This window comes from Haliotis rufescens, unplaced genomic scaffold (genome assembly GCF_023055435.1).
Source record: "Haliotis rufescens isolate VD_foot unplaced genomic scaffold, xgHalRufe1.0.p SCAF_9, whole genome shotgun sequence".
NCBI lineage: Eukaryota > Metazoa > Mollusca > Gastropoda > Lepetellida > Haliotidae > Haliotis > Haliotis rufescens.
The window spans coordinates 9,947,828-9,969,680 of NW_025964383.1; the positions used below are offsets into that span (position 1 = coordinate 9,947,828).

General features: G+C 42.6%; 1 protein-coding gene across 1 annotated transcript; it reads left to right on the plus strand.

Annotated features, from left to right (window-relative positions):
- Nucleotides 1–2,922: 2,922 nt before the first annotated feature.
- Nucleotides 2,923–21,062, plus strand: LOC125377414 (tripartite motif-containing protein 3-like). Its single transcript, XM_048390575.1, has 6 exons — nt 2,923–2,971; nt 7,363–8,420; nt 8,760–8,818; nt 9,007–9,055; nt 9,555–9,614; nt 20,210–21,062. Exons 2-6 carry the CDS (start codon nt 7,364–7,366, stop codon nt 20,890–20,892), a joined length of 1,908 nt encoding a protein of 635 aa, XP_048246532.1. The 5' UTR covers nt 2,923–2,971; nt 7,363; the 3' UTR covers nt 20,893–21,062.
- The last annotated feature ends 791 nt before the right edge of the window (nt 21,063–21,853 follow it).

Here is a 21,853-nt window from a genome sequence, read left to right on the forward strand (position 1 = left end):
CATTTATCCACTCAGTCGTACCTCGACCGAGTTACACAAACAGACAGTTGTTCATGGGCACTGAATCCTACAGCATATTGACATTTCTTGAAGGACTAGTTTTAATGCATTTTGTTAATGTATAAATGGCTTGACCTTCTGCTTTGTATATACTAGTGAGTGAGTGAGTGAGTTGGGTTTAACGCCGATTTTAACAGTATTCCAGTTATATCGCGGCGTGTCAGCTTAATGTGGGAGGAAAGCCCGAAGTGATGCAGGTCACAGACGTTTACCACTTCGGTGAAACCCACGGGCACGGGTATGGTGCTGACAAACCTAGAAACATAATTGGGGCGAACCGGGATTCGAACCCACAATCATAGATTTCTGGCGTGCCCAAGGGACGCAACTCTGCACAGCGAATCGCGGCGCCTTAGACGACTGGGCCACCCGTGCACCCTTGTATATACTAAATATCGCCGTATGATAAGTATGATAAAACTTACCTATTATATTATTCAAACTATTATGATTCAGTTCGCTCCAAAAACATGTTTGTTGTCATTCAGCCCATCGCCCATATGAAGCGATACAACCGAGAACGCCAGAGGATTAAATTCGCCCAAAATATACAATTTCACGTCAAACAACAAAACGAACGAATTTAAATTTTATGATGAATAGTATAGGGTCAAAGTGTAAAATGTGTATATAACGTGAAGCTAATGTCACCAGGTTTCGCTCCTTGTGAACACCACTGTGGGTAAGTCAAGTAAGTCAACACTGTGGGACACAGAATGTGAATATGTTGAGTAAGTGACCTCACAAACTGCAGGCAACATTCACATTCCAGTGAGTGAGTATGGTTTTACGCCGCTTTTAGCAATATTCCAGCAATATCACGGCGGGGGACACCAGAAATGGGCTTCATACATTGTACCCATGTCGGGAATCGAACCACTAGGCTACCCGACCGTCCCTCACATTCCAGACATTCTAGACATGCTACAACGGACGGATGACCCATTCGGCTAAGCCCTGTGAAGAGCTGTCCCTTGCGCTAGCCCGAATGCTACGAGTTTTACTATAGTTGTAAACGTCTGCACCACCTCTGCTATTCCTCACACATTAGCTTGCACGCTAAAATACTGTTCAAAGTGGCTTAATTCAAAATAACTGAAACTGAGCTTGAGCCTCACGCCTTTCGTGAGGTAACCTTGTAATTTAAAGTGTCGTTTGTCACGCCCAAACATCTTGCAGGAATATTGCCAAAAACTGTCAACTCACTCAACGTTTTGTCATGCCCTAACGGTCAGTACCATTATTTGATGCTTTTTTGTTTCCATATCAACTTCCGTGCCATCCCTTGGCCTGAAAATAATTAAACGTCATCGTATGTTATTGATTTTTGTTGTAAGTTTATAGTGTATTCCTCCTGTACGTTACCCGTAAGTTCATTTAAAGCAGATAATGTTACTCCGATACGAAACTTCTCACCTCCATGTAAGGGTGACTCTTCCACGGAATCCAAACACAGCTTTACACAGCGATTCTGCTTCATTACGGTCGGAATGGTCTTAGTAAACGACAACCCTCACAGAACACTCATTTACACTTAATAGTATACCGACGTGACATAAACTATGTCTGCAACAATATAAATTTTAGATGCAAACAACAAATATTCACATCGCACACTCGTACCAACACTTTAGAAGCCTCGACGCTCATTAATTAATGAAGAAGATTAGGTGCCCTGAGATCTTCGCGCAGACATCTAGAGGTATCATATAGCGCAGTAAAAGACCCGATTTTTATATTGACGTCATCTGCTATAATATTCATTTCCAAAAATAAGTAAACGTAAATACATTTTTACATCTATTTTAGCAAATTCTGGTAGCACTTTCTGGAACTGGGTGTAGAACACAGTACTAGTGGGCAATGTTTATCAGGGTGATGTCACATGCAAAGTCTGAAACTCAAGCAACATTGGTTGGTTGGTTGGTTGTTTAACGCCGCACTCACCAATATTCCAGCTATATGACGGCGGTCTGTAAATAATCGAGTCTGGACCAGACAATCCAGTGATTAATATCATGAGCATCGATCCACGTAATTTGGAGCGATGACATGCATCAACCAAGTCAGCGAGCCTGACCACCCGATCCCGTTAGTCGCCTTTTACGACAAGCATAGTCACCTTTTACAGCAAGTATGGGTTGCTGAAGACCTATGCTACCCCGGATCTTCACGGGTTAACTCAAGCAACGAAAGCTATCCAATATCAAACACTTATTAAGCATTAAACATGTTTAATCACCAAACACATCTACCCATTTAAATGTCATATTTCAAACGTAAGTAAAATAAAGACTGATTGGTATTAATATTTCTGCTGAAGGAACAGTAAAGAGGGTAAAATAGACAAGCCAGTCCGTCATTCAAATATCTAAATCACCCGTGTGGATCGTGTAGTTTGCCAAGACTCTATTGCATGTCTTTAGAGCGACTAAGTTCGCTCTGACTGTCAGGTTTGGTGACGTAGTTGATTGCCTGTCATCGTTGCTCATATTATCATCCTCTGATGTGAATGGCCCATGCTCGAATATCAACAGGCCGCTATGATACTGCTAGAATATTGCTGCCAGTGGCGTAAAACACCAAACAAAATATGTAAATGACTTGCCTATATGCCGTATCGGTACTACATACACTCTTCAAAAAAAAAGAAACGCATAGGTAGTATGCCGTTTATTGAACCTGACTATGCAAAGCATCCCGTCCATAAATTTGATATGTATGTTATTGGAAAATGTTGGTGGCCTGATATTCGACAAAAGGTGCGGTGTCCCCCGCCGTGTTATTGCTGGAATTTTGCTAAAAGCGGCGTAAAACCATACTCACTCACTCACTATCACAATTCGATGACGCTCGCGCATAGACGTCTGACCCGGAAGTGACCTGTATAACAAGGAAGATAAACTCACAGGTAGGTGTGTCCTATATTGTCGCGACATATATGAGTAAAAGTGTCTTGATAAAGATATATTGTCAGTGTAAATCAGCGTTATAGTAAATTATATATTCCTTTTGGCCTTGATTTAAGTTTACACATTCGAGGAATCGGAGCAATCAAGTAAACCTTTCATTTTCACTCCCAACTCAGACGCCATTCCTCGAAGTATATTATGCACGATGCATACGCTATAACACTTACAAAAATAACTCTAACGAATAACTCTACCTAAAGTTGTGAAAATTAAACAGTGTTTTAACACTGGCACATATTAGGGTTAGAGAGATTCCGCTTCTTGACAAGGATCAATATGTAACCTGCTTGTTGTGACTTCTATGAGGTAGGCAAGATACATGCAGGACGGGTTATTTATAGAGATTTAACTGTGTCGGAGTCCAATGGGATATCTATACGTTCAGGGGTTATGGATATTCGTGTAGGTTGATCAAGGTGCAAGAGTGTCGGGTGCAGTGAGTTGTGTACGCCGGTAGATAGCACAAGGTGTAGGATATACAGACAGAGTAAATAATATTTCCTGATAGGTAGTAAGAGAAGAGGAAGGTACGGGTGGAGGATATAGTGTATGCTGGTAGGTAGTACAAGAAGGGGAAAGTACGGGTGAGGTATATAGTGTATGCTGGTAGGTAGTACAAGAAGAGGAAGGTACGGGTGAGGTATATAGTGTATGCTTGTAAGTAGTACAAGAAGGGGAAGGTACGGGTAAGGTATACAGTGTATGCTGGTAGGTAATACAAGAAGAGGAAGGTACGGGTGGAGCGTATAGTGTATGCTGGTAGGTAGTACAAGAAGGGGAAGGTACGGGTGAGGTATATAGTGTATGCTGGTAGGCAGTACAAGAAGAGGAAGGTACGGGTGGAGTATATAGTGTATGCTGGTAGGTAGTACAAGAAGAGGAAGGTACGGGTGGAATATATATTGTATGCTGGTAGGTAGTACAACAAGGGGAAGGTAGAGGTGGAGTATATAGTGTATGCTGGTGGGTAGTACAAGAAGAGGAAGATACGGTTGGAGTATATAGTGTATGCTGGTTGATAGTACAAGAAGAGGAAGGTACGGTTGGAGTATATAGTGTATCCTGGTAGGTAGTACAAAAAGGGGAAGGTACGGGTGGAGCATATAGTGTATGCTGGTAGGTAGTACAAGAAGGGGAAGGTACGGGTCGAGTATATAGTGTACGCTGGTAGGTAGTACAAGAAGGGGAAGGTACGGGTGGAGTATATAGTGTATGCTGGTAGGTAGTACAAGGAGAGGAAGGTACGGGTGGAGTATATAGTTTATGCTGGTAGGCAGTACAAGAAGGGGAAGGTACGGGTGAGGTATTTAGTGTATAGTGGTAGGGAGTCCAAAAAGTGGAAGGTACGGGTGAGGTATTTAGTGTATGGTGTTAGGTAGTACAAGAAGAGGAAGGTACGGGTGAGGTATTTAGTGTATGGTGTTAAGTAGTACAAGAAGAGGAAGATACGGGTGAGGTATTTAGTGTATGGTGGTTGGTAGTACAAGAAGGGAAAGGTACGGGTGAGGTTTTTAGTGCATGCTGGTTGGTAGTACAAGAAGAGGAATGTACGGGTGAGGTATTAAGTGTATGGTGGCAGGTAGTGCAAGAAGAGGAAGGTACGGGTGGAATATATAGTGTATGCTGGTAGGTAGTACAAGAAGGGGAAGGTACGGGTGGAGTAAATAGTGTGTGCTGGTAGGTAGTACAAGAAGAGGAAGGTACGGTTGGAATATATAGTGTATGCTGGTAGGTAGTACAAGAAGAGGAAGGTACTGGTGGAGTATATAGTGTATGCTGGTAGGTAGTACAAGAAGGGAAGGTACGGGTGGAGTATATAGTGTATGCTGGTAGGTAGTACAAGAAGATGAAGGTACGGGTGGAGTATATAGTGTATGGTGTTAAGTAGTACAAGAAGAGGAAGGTACGGGTGGAGTATATAGTGTATGCTGGTAGGTAGTACAAGAAGTGGAAGGTACGGGTCGAGTATATAGGGTATGCTGGTAGGTAGTACAAGAAGGGGAAGGTACGGGTGGAGTATATAGTGTATGCTGGTAGGTAGTACAAGAAGGGGAAGGTACGGGTGGAGTATATAGTGTATGCTGTTAGGCAGTACAAGAAGGTGAAGGTACGGGTGAGGTATTTAGTGTAAGGTGGTAGGTAGTACAAAAAGTGGAAGGTACGGGTGAGGTATTTAGTGTATGGTGTTAGGTAGTAGAAAAAGAGAAAGGTACGGATGAGGTATTTAGTGTTTGGTGTTAAGTAATACAAGAAGAGGAAGATACGGGTGAGGTATTTAGTGTATGGTGGTATGTAGTACAAGAAGAGGAAGGTACGGGTGAGGTATTTAGTGTATGGTCGTAGGCAGTAGAAGAAGAGGAAGGTAAGGGTGAGGTATTAAGTGTATGGTGGTAGTCAGAACAAGAAGAGGAAGGTACGGGTGGAGTATATAGTGTATGCTGGTAGGTAGTACAAGAAGAGGAAGGTACGGGTGGAGTATATAGGGTATGCTGGTAGGTAGTACAAGAAGAGGAAGGTACGGGTCGAGTATATAGGGTATGCTGGTAGGTAGTACAAGAAGGGGTAGGTACGGGTGGAGTACATAGTGTATGCTGGTAGGCAGTACAAGAAGGGGAAGGTACGGATGGAGTATATAGTGCCTGCTGGTAGGTAGTACAAGAAGAGGAAGGTACGGGTGGAATATATAGTGTATGCTGGTAGGTAGTACAAGAAGGGGAAGGTACGGGTGGAGTATATAGTGTATGCTGGTGGGTAGTACAAGAAGAGGAAGATACGGGTGGAGTATATAGGGTATGCTGGTTGATAGTACAAGAAGAGGAAGGTACGGTTGGAGTATATAGTGTATCCTGGTAGGTAGTACAAAAAGGGGAAGGTACGAGTTGAGTATACAGTGTATGCTGGTAGGTAGTACAAGAAGGGGTAGGTACGGGTGGAGTACATAGTGTATGCTGGTAGGCAGTACAAGAAGGGGAAGGTACGGGTGGAGTATATAGTGCATGCTGGTAGGTAGTACAAGAAGAGGAAGGTACGGGTGGAATATATAGTGTATGCTGGAAGGTAGTACAAGAAGGGGAAGGTACGGGTGGAGTATATAGTGTATGCTGGTGGGTAGTACAAGAAGAGGAAGATACGGGTGGAGTATATAGTGTATGCTGGTTGATAGTACAAGAAGAGGAAGGTACGGTTGGAGTATATAGTGTATCCTGGTAGGTAGTACAAAAAGGGGAAGGTACGAGTTGAGTATACAGTGTATGCTGGTAGGTAGTGCAAGAAGAGGAAGGTAAGGGTGGAGTATATAGTGTATGCTTGTAAGTAGTACAAGAAGAGGAAGGTACGGGTGGAGAATATAGTGTATGCTGGTAGGTATTTCAAGAAGAGGAAGATACGGGTGGAATAAATAGTGCATGATGGTAGGTAGTGCAAGAAGAGGAAGATACGGGTGGAATATATAGTGTACATGTAAGGTAGTAGGTAGTACAAGAAGAGGAAGATACGGGTGGAGTATATAGTGCATGGTGGTAGGTAGTATAAGAAGAGGAAGGTACGGACGGAGTATTTAGTGTATGGTGGTATATAGTACAAGAAGAGGAAGATACGGGTGGAGTATGAAGTGTATGCTGCTTGGTAGCACAGGTAGAGGAAGGTACGGGTGGAGTATATAGCGTATGCTGGTAGGTAGTACAAGAAAAGAAAGATAGTTTCCCTTTGTACCTATCAGTATGACTTTCCAATGTACATGGCCATGTATATTACAATGTCGGCATCGCCACTTCCTCTATATCAATGTTTAGAGATTTGATCTGTTTTTTAAGTACGTTTTTTTTACTGAGACAAAAGACAAAAACAGATACAAAATAGAGTAATTTCCAATTATGTGTATCACACGACCAATGTGTTCATAACCGTCCTCATGAGCGATACAGCAAATTCATCAATCTAATGCAGTCTGATTGGTGGCATTTCGACGTCAATACAAATGGCGGCTCCGATAACTTAATGTTTGCTAGAGCATTCACCGCATCAGTAGGCATGCTTTAGGCACAATGCCCTGTTGACATTCAGTGTCACCAGAATAAGAAAGACAGTCTAGGAAAACATTCTAACAACCAGCATCATCATTCAATAATAAAATATCACAACATGTGTCTCAAGCAATCTTGATCTTTATGTATTCAATAATCAGATTGCCTGTTTTAATTCAAATACATCATGGATCAAGTGTAAGTGCTTAGGTTTAGTCCATTATTTTCGTGAAATCAATGTGCCATTATTGATAATCTGTTCGCATCTGTTCTCGTTGTAATAGATACAATGTTATTCTTTGTTTCAGAATGGACACCTTCCCGAAGTGTTCTGTCTGTCAGCAGCAATTTACCCTGAAAGGTCCAGTGCCCTACTTACTGCCCTGTCTACACGCTGTGTGTGAGACATGTGTGACATCTGCAGCTGGTGGTGTGATATCATGCTCTACATGTCAGAGGGAGGTCAACCTCACAGACACAAGCCTCCAGAAGGACGCAGTCAGACAGAAGGAAATATTCCACCTGACAGTCAAACATCGCCCCACAGAGCTTCTTTGTACAAATGAAGACGATGGAAATCAGGCTGTGTGTTGGTGTCAGGAGTGTGAAGAGTTCCTCTGCGAATACTGCCAGAACTTGCACAATGGTGTTAAAGCTACCAGAAGACATGTTGTTGAAACCTTTCGGGATATGGCACCGGGGAGCATGTTTGTAGAACCAGTATGCAAACTTCACAATCGTTATCCTCTTGAGTATTTTGATAAAAACTGCAACATTTCAATTTGTGCCAAATGCAGGCTTGGCGAGCATTCTGAGCACGACGTTGAGGATTTAGATGTGGCTGCTGATGCTGCAAAAGGACGGATAGAACAACATGGGAAGAATGTGACTGCACATCAAACTTGTCACCAAGCATATTTGAAGAGCGTCAGCAAAGTCGTAAATGACACAAAGAATACAAGTAGTGCTCTTAAGGAGGCCATCCACCACACTTTCCATTCTCTGAGGACACAACTTGATCAAAGAGAGAAGGAGCTGGTCATAGATCTGGAGAATCAGACGAAGCAGGAACTGTCAAAGCTGCACACTGTACAAGTTACCTCTGAAGGCGAGAGGGAAAGATGCACGTGGATCTCAGACTACATCAGTACGATGCTCAGATATGCTTCAAACTCTGACTTTCTCACACTGGAGTGTTCGATACAAGACACAGCGAAAACGCATCTCAGATCAGTTCCACCAGAGACACACAGTGCATCTGCAGCCAGTTTCAACACAGGGGGCCTGGAGAAATTGAAATCCTACATTTCTGACTTCGGATCTGTCAATGAAGATGGATCAGCAGCTCAGGCACATACACATGCAGGTACTTGCTTCTTACTCTGGCGATAGTTCATTTTGTATATGAAGATTGATTGAAGCTTTGAATAAAACAAACAAAGGGTAAGTATTTGATAACTTGGCTTTGAGAAGTTGGTAGAACACGAAAACATGAAATTAACCTTTTTTATTGATTACTACTGAATACTGTGTTATCGTATTGAGTTAATATGTCATTTCAAACAATACAGAAGATTCGTGTCTTCTTGTTGATGTTTAGTTTAAGATGGGTTGCTAATGAGCTATCTATACATTATCAACAACACCTCAGGGAAAAGCCAAATAGTTCATCGATTTGTAACAGTTGTGTGTATTTATTGTACAGATCAAGGCACACAGACAGACGATAGCCATCTAACTGACCTGGAAAACAAATACAAAGATGTAAGTATTCTCATTCAGCAAACGTGTGTACATACGAATCGTTATTTCTGATGTATCAAATTTAGCATTTCACGATTGACTTGGTACATGTCATGTTCGTAATAGTTTGTACATTAAAGTGACGCCTGTACCTCATATTCAGAACAAGCCTACTGTTATGTGATCCTTGGATTTTCTTTTGTTCTAAGCTGAAAGTGCTGGAGGTAGCTGACGATCCAACGCCATTGGCAAGTTTTGGTAAGATACGTTTCATTGAAAACAATAACAATACAAAATAACGAAGCTATGTATAAGCCTTTAGTTTTCATGCTATATTTCCCAGGCTATATTTTGAAAAACACAAAATGCCAAACCACAAATAGGTTTGAATTATCTTAAGATTACCTTGTAAGCTTTTTCCAAATATGAATTTGAATAATTCAATTTTTCACAGATTTGAATTTTCAATTTGACATGATATTATGATATTTGTAAAATAATGGTTACAGATCTAATACACAATGAATGTCAATCAGTGCTGTACAGCAGTTGAAGGGGGAGGAAAGTTAGATTGGGATTTTTCTTTAAACCACTGTAGTTATTAAACGGCCCCAGATTTGTCTTGGCAGATATTTTGTTGTGTACAAAGATGGTGTATTCCGCTCGTGAAACCAACAGAGTTCTCAACATCTAACTTAATGTTATATATGTGTGACCGCATTTATGTTTGTGCTTTTATCTAGAAATTGTTTTGCAGATGCGGGTGTTAAAACCTACACTCTGAAAACAGGAACGAGGACACCGGTGACTCTGCAGTGTGAGTACAATCAGATGCGTGCTTGGTCGTGTTCCACACTTTACATGTTTCGTTGCTCGCCCTTAACGGACAGGATAGGTTACTGGGTGAAGCGCTTTTTCCTGGTCGACAGGGCACTGCTGAAAATGTTTCACGAAGTATGAAGTGATTGGTGCATCACTGAAATCCACCAGGTTACTGTGTGATGTAATGTTTCCATTTCCTAAACACAAGGCATGGAACAATGTATGTGTCTGGTGGTGTTGACCATCTTCTGAACACAGAAGAAGGCACGGGTTTACTGATGTTATCCACCATTTTCAACACAACACGGTACTGGGTGAAGTCATGTCGTCCATGTTCTGAACACATGATACTGGGTGTAGTGATGTTGTCCCCCCTTTAATCACAGGTCATGGTACTTGGTGTAGTGATGTTGACTGCCCTTTTGCCACAGGTCATGGGACTTGGTGTAGTGATGTTGTCCGCCCTTTTACCACAGGGCATGGTACTTGGTGTAGTGATGTTGTCCGCTCTTCTACCACAGGGCATGGTACTTGGTGTAGTGATGTTGTCCGCCCTTTTGCCACAGGTCATGGTATTTGGTGTAGTGATGTTGTCCGCCGTTCTACCACAGGGCATTGGACTGGGTGTAATGATGTTGTCCGCCCTTTAAACACAGGGCATGTTACTTGGTGTAGTGATGTTGTCCGCCCTTTTACCACAGGACATTGGACTTGGAGTGGTGATGTTGTCCTTCCTTTTACCACGGGACATTGTACTAGGTGTAGTGATGTTGTCCGCCCTTCTACCACAGGACATGGAAGTTGGAGTGGTGATGTTGTTCGACTTTTTACCACAGGACATGGGACTTGGGGTAGTGATGTTGACTGCCCTTTAAACACGGGACATGGTACTTGGTGTAGTGATGTTGACTGCCCTTCTACCACAGGACATGATATTTGGTGCAGTGATGTTGGGCGCCCTTTTACCACAGGGCATGGTGCTGGGTGTAGTGATGTTGTCCGCCCTTTAAACACATGACATGATACTGCGTGATGTTGACTTCTCTTTAAACACAGGACACGATACTGCGTGCATTTCTGCAGTTTATTGACATTTCTGGTGTCTGGTCGCATGGACGTTGTAGAGTTTCTCACATTGTTTCCTGAAGATCTATTATGAAAATCCAGTTTCTCTTTATGTCATTGTAAAGCCCCTGAAATGACTTATATATAATAATTGTCAATTGGCAGATGAATTAATTTATTCATATGTCTGGTTATTATTTCGTTTTTGCGGTTTAGAATAGCTGGCAGTTGTGTTTCCGACTGAACACAAACAGTCAATCAGGTCTATGTCGAGGGGTGCCCGGAAGGTTAGCCGGGCTAGGTGTCAAGACTCGAAGAAAAAATAGTCTAACTCATACAACCAACTGTATTGTAGACGTAACTACATAAGGGGAAGATGAGGCAGAATAAGAAACACGGACGAGTGTTTACACACTGAAATGCCAACTTTTTTGGCGAATTCGATATGATGGCGCATGATCAAGAACACATGAACTTTTTACATCCGGGGAGTTTCCCGATCTGAAAATAAGTGCAATGTATCCGTGACGACCAGGTTTAGAATAGGTCCCCAAAACTATGTTCCAATTCATAAGAGACGACATGAATATGACTCAATGGCCAACGGCGTTGGGCGTTGCACATGGTATCCATCACTGGGTTTTCGTTTTTGTTTTTTTTAAATAGTTTTGTCTTCTCGTTTCTTCTGTCTGATTCACCAGGCAAATTCAAACTGTCCCAATTTTCTATGTGCCTATTTCATATGAATTGAACTGACTTACCACACACGTGTGACGCTCTTTGTTTTGAAGACTTAAGAACCAGCCCCGCCCATGGGGACATTACAAAAATATTTTTTGGTGCAAGGCGTTGCACCTCTTGGGTTAATGGCATTCACAAATGCTATATACCAAAATTTGATCCCTTGTAGTGTATGCTGTTTTAAGTGGGTAACTTATTATTGGCCTGACTGACAGAGGCGTTAGATAGATAACACTCTTGTTACACTGAAATTGCACTTCATGACAACTAGCGAAGTGGGTGTAAACGTTTGACGATGCGGCCGACAACAACTCTGGAGGAAGCAACGAGCCGGCAATGTCCCCGTCTGCAGGTTGGTAGATATGTGTGCACACGGCGCGCGCGTGTGTCCCAGAAGAGCTGACCAAACGAGATGCGTGTAGGGCGAGAAAACGTGACAGCGCCCAAGCCTGTCATATATGCCATGTAAACTGCGACACGGAGATCTCTCATCTGTTGCTATAAAAAGAGGATAACATGAGTCTTGGAAAACCAGTCGTGATTTTGGTTTGTTAAAACACAAGCCGTGATACTGTGTGAACTGAGGTTGTCTCCCCTTTAAACACAGGACACGATACTGCGTGCACTGATGTTGTCCACCCGTTAAGTTTCGTCACTAACAGCCACGGAAATCTCTCGTCAAGAGGATGACATGAAGCTTGGAAAACTAGTCGTGATTTTGTTCATCAACAACTTTAATGTGTCTCGCTGGTACAAACATGTGCAAGACCTACCTGGCTCTCCCGGCCCGTGAAGATCCGGGGTAGAATAGGTCTTCAGCAGTCCATGCTAGTCGTATGAGGCGACAAACGGGACCGAGTCGTCAGGCTCGCTGACTTTTAGTTGATACATGCCATCGTATCCCAAATGCGTGGATCGATGGTCATGATGTCAATCACTGGATTGCCTGGTCCATACTGGAGTATCTACAGATCGCCGTTATAAATAGGGGAGGGCGGTCGGGTAGCCTTCTGGTTAAAGCGTTCCCTTATCACGCCGAAGACCCGGGTTCGATTCCCGACATGGGTACAATGTATGAAGCCCATTGCTGGTGTACCCCGCCGTGATATTGCTGGAATATTGCTAAAAGCGGCGTAAAACCATACTCACTCACTCACAATAAAGCGGGAAAGTTGCTGAGTGCGGCGTTAAACAACAAACGAACAAAACAAAACCTGGCTCTCCCTTCTCAACAGGTATTGTAGCTGAACACGCTCTTTCAATATTACAAAGGTTCATGTTGTATAATGGCTAAAACAAGGGCCGATAATACTATTATCTTTGTTAACCTTTAGAACTAAGTCTTAGCTCATGTGAGATAGACACAATATTTTTATGGATAACAACCTCTTTAAAACTGTGAAAAGCGACGTTTCGGTATAGATCCTTATACCGTTGTCAAGCAAGACTGAATGAGGCCTGCTGATTTAATGATTTTACGTCCGCTTCGCATTTATTGCATTTCGCGGAGGGGGTAGGTGGGGAAGTAATGATAAATTGGTTAAACAAAAGAAACACCATACCCAAAAAACTGAAACTAACCGGAGGTACCCTATGCTATCCTATAGAAGGTACTAGAGAGTATTATTGCTGGGGGTGTTATTTCCATTAAGAGGTGTAACTTTATCTTACCGGGTGAAGTTTGGGTTGGTACAGCATATTGGGTGGTTGTAAGTATGCAGTTAGGCTGCATTAATAAATATAGGTAGTGGTTGATTGGTTACAGGCCGGCAAAGCCACATTTCGAAAATAGATAGCCCAAATTGATGTGGCTCTCGCGGCAATGGTTATGGTTGCGTGATTGTATAATGTGGCTCTCGCGGCTATGCTGTCAAAACATGCTTTGTGATTCTAACAGGTTACCGTTGCAGTCGGAAAGCGCACGTTAAATCTCCAATATAAGTAAGTAAGAAAGTAACACCACCCTTAGTAATTTAAATGTGGGACACTCATTTAAAGGTATCGGTAATCGGATTAATTACTTACCCGCTAGAATAGGTGAAATGCACTTAGCTGAAAATGTGGCTCTACCGGCAATAGCCATTTCTGAAATGTGGCTCTCCCGGCTAGACACCGGTTGATTAAAGAAAGAAATGAAAGGACTGTATAAGCCGGTAATCCCGGGGGGTGGGGAGAAGGGAGGGGGGTTATAACTTGGTTAGGTGGCGAGCGGTGTGGGCTTGTGGTAGGCGCTGGCTGGCTAAACGGGTGTCTTTGTTTAGTGTGTGGAAAACTGGGTTTTAGGCGCGGACGTCGGAGAGGACGGCTCGTGTTTGAAATTTGGATCCTGATCCGAAAGTTAATGGAAATTGTTGACTAGAGCAAAGTAATTTTGTTTAGTTTCGTTTGGGAGGTTCTAAATTCTGTCTAGGAGGTCTGCTTTGATGATAAAATTGTGTTATTGCATTGAGGATGTGGATAGGGTTGGAAGGGTTGAGGAGTAGTGAAAGGTTTTGTTTATAGTTAGAGGGGACAGCTAGGTAGAGTTCAGAGTGAAGGGTGTTATAGAAAGGACAGCTGTTAAAAATATGGTACAAGTCTTCAGGTTTTTTATAGTATATACAATTCCCGTCCGGGTGTTGTCCTTGTTTGTGGAGATTGTGGTTGAGGTTTGTGTTGCCGCTAATAATTCTGGATATGAAATTGTCAAGGTGGTTTGAGTTGTTGAAGTTGCGATATTTGAGATTGGCCATTGCGAATTAGTGTTTTGAATTATGTTATTGTAGTTTTGGAGTTTGATAGACCTTTGTATTTTATTCTTGATTTCTACTTTCGAGGTATGGAAGTAGATTTCAAGAGATGGCTGTTGGGTGGCTATTTTGGCTGCGATGTGAGCTGTGTTGTTCCCTGGTATATTGGTGTGTCCTGGGGCCCAGGGTAGGCTGATTTGTTTGTTGTTGTTATTGAGTTGGTTGGTGAGAGTAATAATATTGTTGATAAGGTCTGGACGTGTTCTGGAGTGTTTGTTTTGTATTTGTTTGAGTGACGTTAGTGAGTCGGATATTATTAGGAATTGTTGTTGGTTAATTGTTTTGGTAGCGTGTATTGCTGTAAGGATTGCTAGTAGTTCCCCTGTGTTATTGTTTGTGAATTTTTTAGAGTGAAAGTTAGTAGTGAACGGGGGTGTTTGGTCTATGTGTATTCCTAATCCTATCTTGTCGTTTGATTGGGATGCGTCTGTGTAGATGTGAGTGTGTGTAGGCCAGTTATTATGGATGTGTGTAAGTGTTAGTTTTGCCTTATTTTCAGCTGGGATGCCGTTGCTTGGTGTGAACAGTTTGTGGAGGGTTGTATCTACTGGGGGGGGGGGGGGGGGGGGGGGGAAGGGGAGGGGAGGTCGGCTATGTATTGTAGGGAGGGGGGTGTATGTATTATGCTGCTTAAATTGTGGGTGAGTATTAGCTTGTGCAGGTGGGTCATATATGGAGCTTTGTCAGGGGAATTTTTGAATTTGTGTACCGTCTGTTTGTTGATGTCGTATTTTTGTTTTATTGTTTTGAAAATTGGATTGTGTTGTGCCCCAGCCCAGTAGTTGAGAATGGTTTGTTGTATTCGGTGTTTGATGGAGAGTGTATTTGTGATTAATAGTAAGGCGTGGTGTGAGGTCCCAGTCCTAGTGCCGGTGGCTATTTTGAGGGCCTTGTATTGGATTGATTTTGTTTGTTATAGTTAGTAGTTGAGATGCCGCTTTGGACCGGAGCGGCGTAGTCGATTTTGGATTGAATAAGTGTTTTGTAGATGTTGAGGAGGGTTTGTTTGTCGGACCCCCAATTGTTACCTTTAATAGCTCTCATTAAATTTAAAATCTTTTTCACAAGAGTTGACCATTTTCAGTATTTGGGGGCCTTGAACTTGGCTTCTTTCTGATATGTACTTATTTTGTCATTAAGGTGAAGTTTGGGTGTGTAATTTTGCATATACTGTTTTTTAAATGGCATGCCGGTGGTTTTATTGGTGTTAATTTGGAAGCCCCATTTGGAAGCCCAATTTTGAATGTTGTTTAACGCAGATTGCATTCTGGTTTTTAATAAATTGATGGAGGCCGAGGAGGTCCAAAAGGAAACGTCATCTGCGAATTTTGCAGTAGTGATTTTCTCCATGTTTTTGGTGTCTGAGAAGATATCATTAATCATAAAATTAAATAGCGTTGGCGATAAGGTGCTTCCTTGTGGGGTGCCGTTTTCAGTGGGGTGAATGTCGGAGAGGGTTTGATGGGATTTAACGGTAATGTGTCTGTCTGATAGGAACGAGTGAATGAAGTTTAGTATTCTCCCATTGATCTGATTGTTTTCAAGTGTTTTTAGAAGGCCGGTATGCCAGACCATGTCGAAAGCTTTGCTAAAATCTGTAAAAATGGCCAGTGTGTATTGTTTCATTGATTGATCTGTTCTAATGTCTTGTTCTAGGTGAAGGATGTGGTCTAGTGTTTGTTTGTTATTTGTGAAGCCGCTCTGGTTTGGGCTTATACGTCTGTTAGTAGAGATGTGATGCTTAAGTCTGTTATTAATAATGGATTCAAGGATTTTGCATATATGGGAAGTGAGAGATATGGGGCGAAAGGAGTCAGGGTCATTGGGTGGTTTACCCGGCTTTAGGACTGGGATGATTTTTGCGTGTTTCCATGTTTGTGGTGTTGTGCCTGATGACCATATTTGATTGTATAGCAGTAGTAGTAGTTGTTGTATTTGTGGTGGTATTTTATTTAGTATTATGTAGCTCATGTTATCGATTCCTGTGGCTGAGGCTGTATTTTTGTTGTGTAGTGCATGTAGAAATTCATGTATATTGATGGCTTTGTTGATGGGGAAATGGGCTAGGTCGGGGCGCTTTGTATAGGGGGGGGGGGGGGGGGGGGGGGTGCTTTTTGATAGTGTCCTGGAATGAGGGAGGGTAGTTGGCCGTGCTACTGGTGTTGGCAGTTGGCAAAATGGGTGGCTAAGTGATTGGCTTTGTCTTTATTAGATGGGCACATTTTAAAGTTGGGCTGGACGGATTTCCGGAAATGTTCTTTTATTGACTTAAGCTTATTCCATATTTTCCTTGAGTTATTTTCCCCAATTTTAAGGGTATTACAGAAGAGTTGCCAGTGTTGTTTCCTGGCCGTTTTGATAAGCTGTTTAGTATGATTTCTAAGTTGGATGAATTCAGGGATATTTGATTTGTCCCTTTTACTTTTATTTAGGGCTCTTTTCCTTTGTTTTCTGGTTTTTTGGATGTCGTCATTCGACCAGGGGACAGGGTTGTGGGCTGGGGCGGGGATGGAAGTGGGAATGCATTGACTTGCGATGTCGAATAGTGTATTGGTGAGGTTGGAGTTGAAGGTGTCGATGTTGCTGTTTTGTATTTTTCTGGGGTCGGTTTGGTTGCATAGTTTTGTGAAGAGTTGCCAATTGGCTTTTTGAAAGTTAAATTTGATTTGTTGGGTGGTTTCAGTGGGGGGTTGGTTGTTGTGAGAGAGGGGGGATGGGGTGAGATTTGTTTCGATTTTGATGGGGCAGTGGTCGTTGCCCCAGGTATCGGTGTTGGCGTCCCAGCTGATTTGATGTGAGTATTTGTTAGTTATTAGTGTTAGGTCGACTGCTGTAGGGTTTTGTAGACTGGATGTTGGATATCTTGTTGGTTGATTATCGTTGAGTGAGATGAATTTTGTCTTGTCTATCCAATCTACCAGAAGTCTCACGAATTTATCTGTATAATTTTTGGTTCCCCAAAGTGGGTGATGGGCATTAAAATCACCAAGTATTATGGTGTTTTGGGTGGTGTGCTGGGATAGAGTATCAAGGTCCTGTGAGTTAAACGGTTTGGTTTTAGTGTGGTACAAATTTATTATTCGTAGATTAGTTTTGTGGAAAGTTGTATCGATTGCTAGGGTTTCCAAATTTGTTGTAGGGATGGGGACAGTGCTATAGTTTAGTGAGTTATGGATAAACAGTGCAAGTCCTCCGTGGGGGGGGCCCGGGGGTGTTTTGTGGGCGGGGGCGGTCTTGCCGGAGCGTTTGGAACCCGGGGATTTGGAATTCTTTTTTGGGTGAGAGTAGGGTTTCCTGTAATGCAATGATGAGGGGTTGTATTTTTTTTAAGGAGATAAGGGCTTTCAGTTCGTGTCCGTTGGCCCGAAGGCCGTTACAGTTCCATTGTATGATGGACATGGTTGGGGGAGGATTAAGAGGGGTTGTGTTTGGTGCAGAGGTGATAGGTTTGGGGGGGGGTTATGGAGTTAGTTTTTTAGTTTGAGGGTTGACAGTTGGATGTTTTAATAGAATGGCTGCGATTATAAATTCAACTATTTTGTTTGTGTTACTGTACAATTTTTGCGGCGTGATGTGTGCTGAGGGAGTGGACTTAAGTTGTTGTATTTCGTTTGTTAGGAATTCCTTTCTGTGTTTGGAGATATGAGGTGGGTTGGTGGCCAGGTGGTGTGGGGCCGGGGTGGGGTTGGTTGGGGGTGGTTGATTGAAGGGGATGAGGGGGGAGGGAAGTATGTGTGTGTGTGCTGGTAGGGGGGTGGTTTGGTGTATGATATGAAGGGCGAATCAAGATCGTGGTCAGAGGAGGGGTAGATAAATATTGTGAGGGGTCTAGCCGGGCGTCTTACACCGGGAGTCCGAATCCCTGGCTTGGGCTTGTGTCAAAGTTGTGTGGTTCGAAATCCCAGTAGTCGGAATTGATTGCTGTGTAGTTGTTCGCAATGACTTTGATGAGGTTTTAGATCCTGATGGTGTCCTAAGACGGTTGTTTGGGTTCCCGTGCTCGTGCCGGGATCATGACTTGTTTCTCCAACGAATAAGCAATAAAGACGACTGAATGAGGGACATAGTGCAGAATATATATAGTAGGTGGAGGATTAACATTAGAGCATTAACAGTAACAACAAAGCATACATGAGTGGGATAACATGGGTAGGTGTGACAACAAAGGGATGATGCTGTCACAACACGATGAACAGAAAACACATAGCTAGAAGCCAATGGGGGCATGAAGCCAATAAACATAAAAATATTTATCGAAAAATGTCCTCATATAATAAATCATTTCGTCTACGCCGAGAACAGAGGTGTAGAGAAAAGGCTGGAAATGGTTGATCATTGATTAAAGGTGAAAGGTTATACTTAAATTTGTATACATATTTGAATATTTACAGGTATGACTTAATAATGGATAAAAACTTGGTTCAGCTATTTCGCCATTTACAGTGAAATAAGCATGTGTCATCAATTACGCTTTATGCTCACCCATTGACTTAAATGTTAAATAAATCTTTAAATCATGGCCCCTTTGTCTGTGGTCAAACTGACTAAATTGTTAGTTTAACACCACTTGGCAATGACTGAACTTCTTTTATTCCCTACCATGTATCTTGATGATAGAATAATTTAGTGAAAAACGTTGTCGCAGCGGGATTCGAACGCGCAAATTCAGCACTGTAGGCTAACGAATGTAGTCTTCTGGCACAAAGGGAAGAAAATTAACAACTAAATATTTCCTTACATCAGCTCCAATTGCCTTATCCCTTTATGAACTGTGTTTTATGCAATGTTTATACAGTGCATTCTCTATGAATACTCTGTGCATTCTACTATTTGTACAGTACTTGTGATTTTGTAGCTTTTCGTTCAACGAAACGAATAGACAGAAAATAAATTACTATTATCTAGAGCAATGTTATATTTGCTCATAATAGGTTCATCAAAATGGGCAAGTTATATTTAGGTGATTGATAATTTATGTGCTCGAGTTGGTCCACAATGAACGGTATACTTGCCCCTGGACATGCATTTCCTAACCCAAATCGGCAAAGTGCGAAGTGCACGTGCGAAAGGCTGGGGGAACACATTTCACGTGCTTCACGCAGGGCCGACTCACACAGTGTTCTCACAGTTGGGCAGTTGTTTTTTAAGCATTTAAGGTGCCATAAATGTCTTGTATGTCAGACCACTCGGATCCGAGGTGCTGATCGTTGAATCGGTTGAATAACTGGACTCTGCGCGCCTCACGGTTTAATTATCATTTCAACGATTAGACACTGGGTCGTCTCGGCCTAACCTATACATAGTGATGATCGTACTGGTCAGTATCAGTGTCTTTTTCTCGAGGAATCTGTAATGAACTGTGTAGAGATATAAGAAACTGATCGCTTTGAAAATATATGTCACAAAAATATAAAAGCATTATGCGTGAAATATTCACAAATACATGGCCCAGTCACAACATATGACGCGACATCCTCCCGTCCAGCGAGTGTGCTGAAACTGTGGACAGTGACTGAAGCGGACGTAGAAGTTACCTGTTCACACTGTGTCTGTTGAACACTCACGTGTAAAAATATCGTCAAACATCATCTTTTTCTGTCTTATTGTTTACAAAATTGTACAAGAAGAGTTTAGAATAGTAACAATAATAGTTTTATCGTGATAAAGACAGCTATGCGTTTTCCGGCAGCAAGTGTCTATTTCTGACTACTGACAGCAGACCAGCTTAGCTAACAACAGTATGCAGTATATATTTCATTGTCAATCCATACAAACATTTATGTAAAACATTTAAAATACCCATACAAATACTTTCACAGTGAAATTATTCGTATTTTATCACAATAACGATGAAATTCACAGACAGACGAACATGACAGCCGATCGTTCAGTGCGGTGTTTTGTAAACATTGAAACGAGGTTCACAATGAGCTGCTCTATTTGTAATCTGAAGACAGGAAATTTGGTAAACTGTAAACAAAATGTATATTTCCAGGTCCTAAACTACAACTGGACGCTGCTCGAGCCAACACAGACTGGTGCCACGTAACTACAGACGGTGAGCTGGTCAACTCGACGCCCGCCACACAACACAGAGACAGCGGCAGGTTACAGACATACCGCGGCACCTGTAGCTCATCCCCCATCCCCCTTCCTCCATCCCCCTCTAATGTCACCCCTGCCCCCCACACACCACGATACTGGGAGACCCACTCCAGGGTGGGTGTGGTGGGTGGAGGGTTGTGTTGGCCTGTCCTGGAGATGGGTGTGGGGGAAGAGAGCCAGGTGGACCGTAAGTGGTATGTTTGTGTACAGCGCCGCTCCTGGTGTGTCAGTGTAGGGAGCTGTCTCACACACCGGGGGAGTCTCTGTACCACCGTGTGTCAGCAGGGGGAGTGGGGGGAGTGTTACGGAAACACAATGTCTGCCACACGCGGCACACCGGCCACCCTCCACTATGGCGTTGTGCTGGATGTGGGGAGGGGGAGACTCGGCTTCATCGATCTCGACAGGGGGATTGTTTTGGCCAAGTTGGATGTTGAGTGGAGGGAGTCTCTTCTCCCCATGTTTAGTGTTGGGCTGCCAGGTGACTGCACAGTCAACATGAAGGTGGTCAGCGGGGTGGACATCACCATGACTGACTCCAAGAAGTCACTTATTTATAACGCCCTCGCATAGGAAATAAAATAAACATGACATTGTGTAAACTTGTAAGTGTGACATATTTATTTAAACTGTCAAAAGTAATGTGATTGTATTGATTGAGGCGGACATAGAAGTTACCTGTCCATGTGCTGTTTGTTGTGTACAAGAATGTAACAAGGTTAGCTAAATGTGTTGTTTTTCTATTTGACTGGTTTCTGTTGTGTATAAGAAACATTTTGCATCCTCACATGAGTATTGTTATGAATATGAATCTGTGGTAATCGATCAGTTGATCACACATTTCCTACATTTCTGGGAAATGGCACAACAAACGACTGAGTGCACAGATTCATCAAAAGTTGTTACAAATCATGAATTTGTTGACATGGTCCGTTTCTTCTCTGTAATATAATTGTTTTAAATCCCAACATGAATAGTGTTGTGCTGAAAGTATTGCAGTTGTGCCGCCACATTGCCACATTTGATGTCGGTGAAGAAATGGGATGAAAGTGATTGAAGCGGACATAGAATGTACCAGTGTACATGTGACGTGTGTACAGAAACGCAATCAAGATGGCAGAATGTTTTCTCTAATTTGTTACTTTTTGGTGTCTTTCAAGCCTATTTTGAATCTCCACATCCACACTTATACAGATCAATTGAAGCAGAAAAATAAGAATACAACCTTGATACAAGTCGGTAACAAAATGAAATGTCATCAATCAAGTTACAGTCTGTTAGTGGCCCAGTCGTCTAAGGCGCAGCGATTCGCTGTGATGAGTTGCGTCCCTTGGGCACGCCAGAAACCTATGATTGTGGGTTCGAATCCCGGTACGCCCCAATTATGTTTCTAGGTTTGTCAGCACCATACCCGTGCTCGAGGGTTTCACCGAAGTGGTAAACGTCTGAGAACTGTATCACTTCGGGCTTTCCTCTCACATCAAGCTGACACGCCTTGATATAACTGGAACACTGTTAAAAACGGCGTTAAACC

Coding starts and splice junctions, on each gene's coding strand:
- LOC125377414 (XM_048390575.1), top strand. CDS start 7,364: ATGGACACCTTCCCGAAGTGTTCTGTCTGTCAGCAGCAATTTACCCTG. Junction 9,056..9,554: donor AACGCCATTGGCAAGTTTTG/GTAAGATACGTT, acceptor ATTGTTTTGCAG/ATGCGGGTGTTAAAACCTAC. Junction 9,615..20,209: donor GACACCGGTGACTCTGCAGT/GTGAGTACAATC, acceptor GTATATTTCCAG/GTCCTAAACTACAACTGGAC.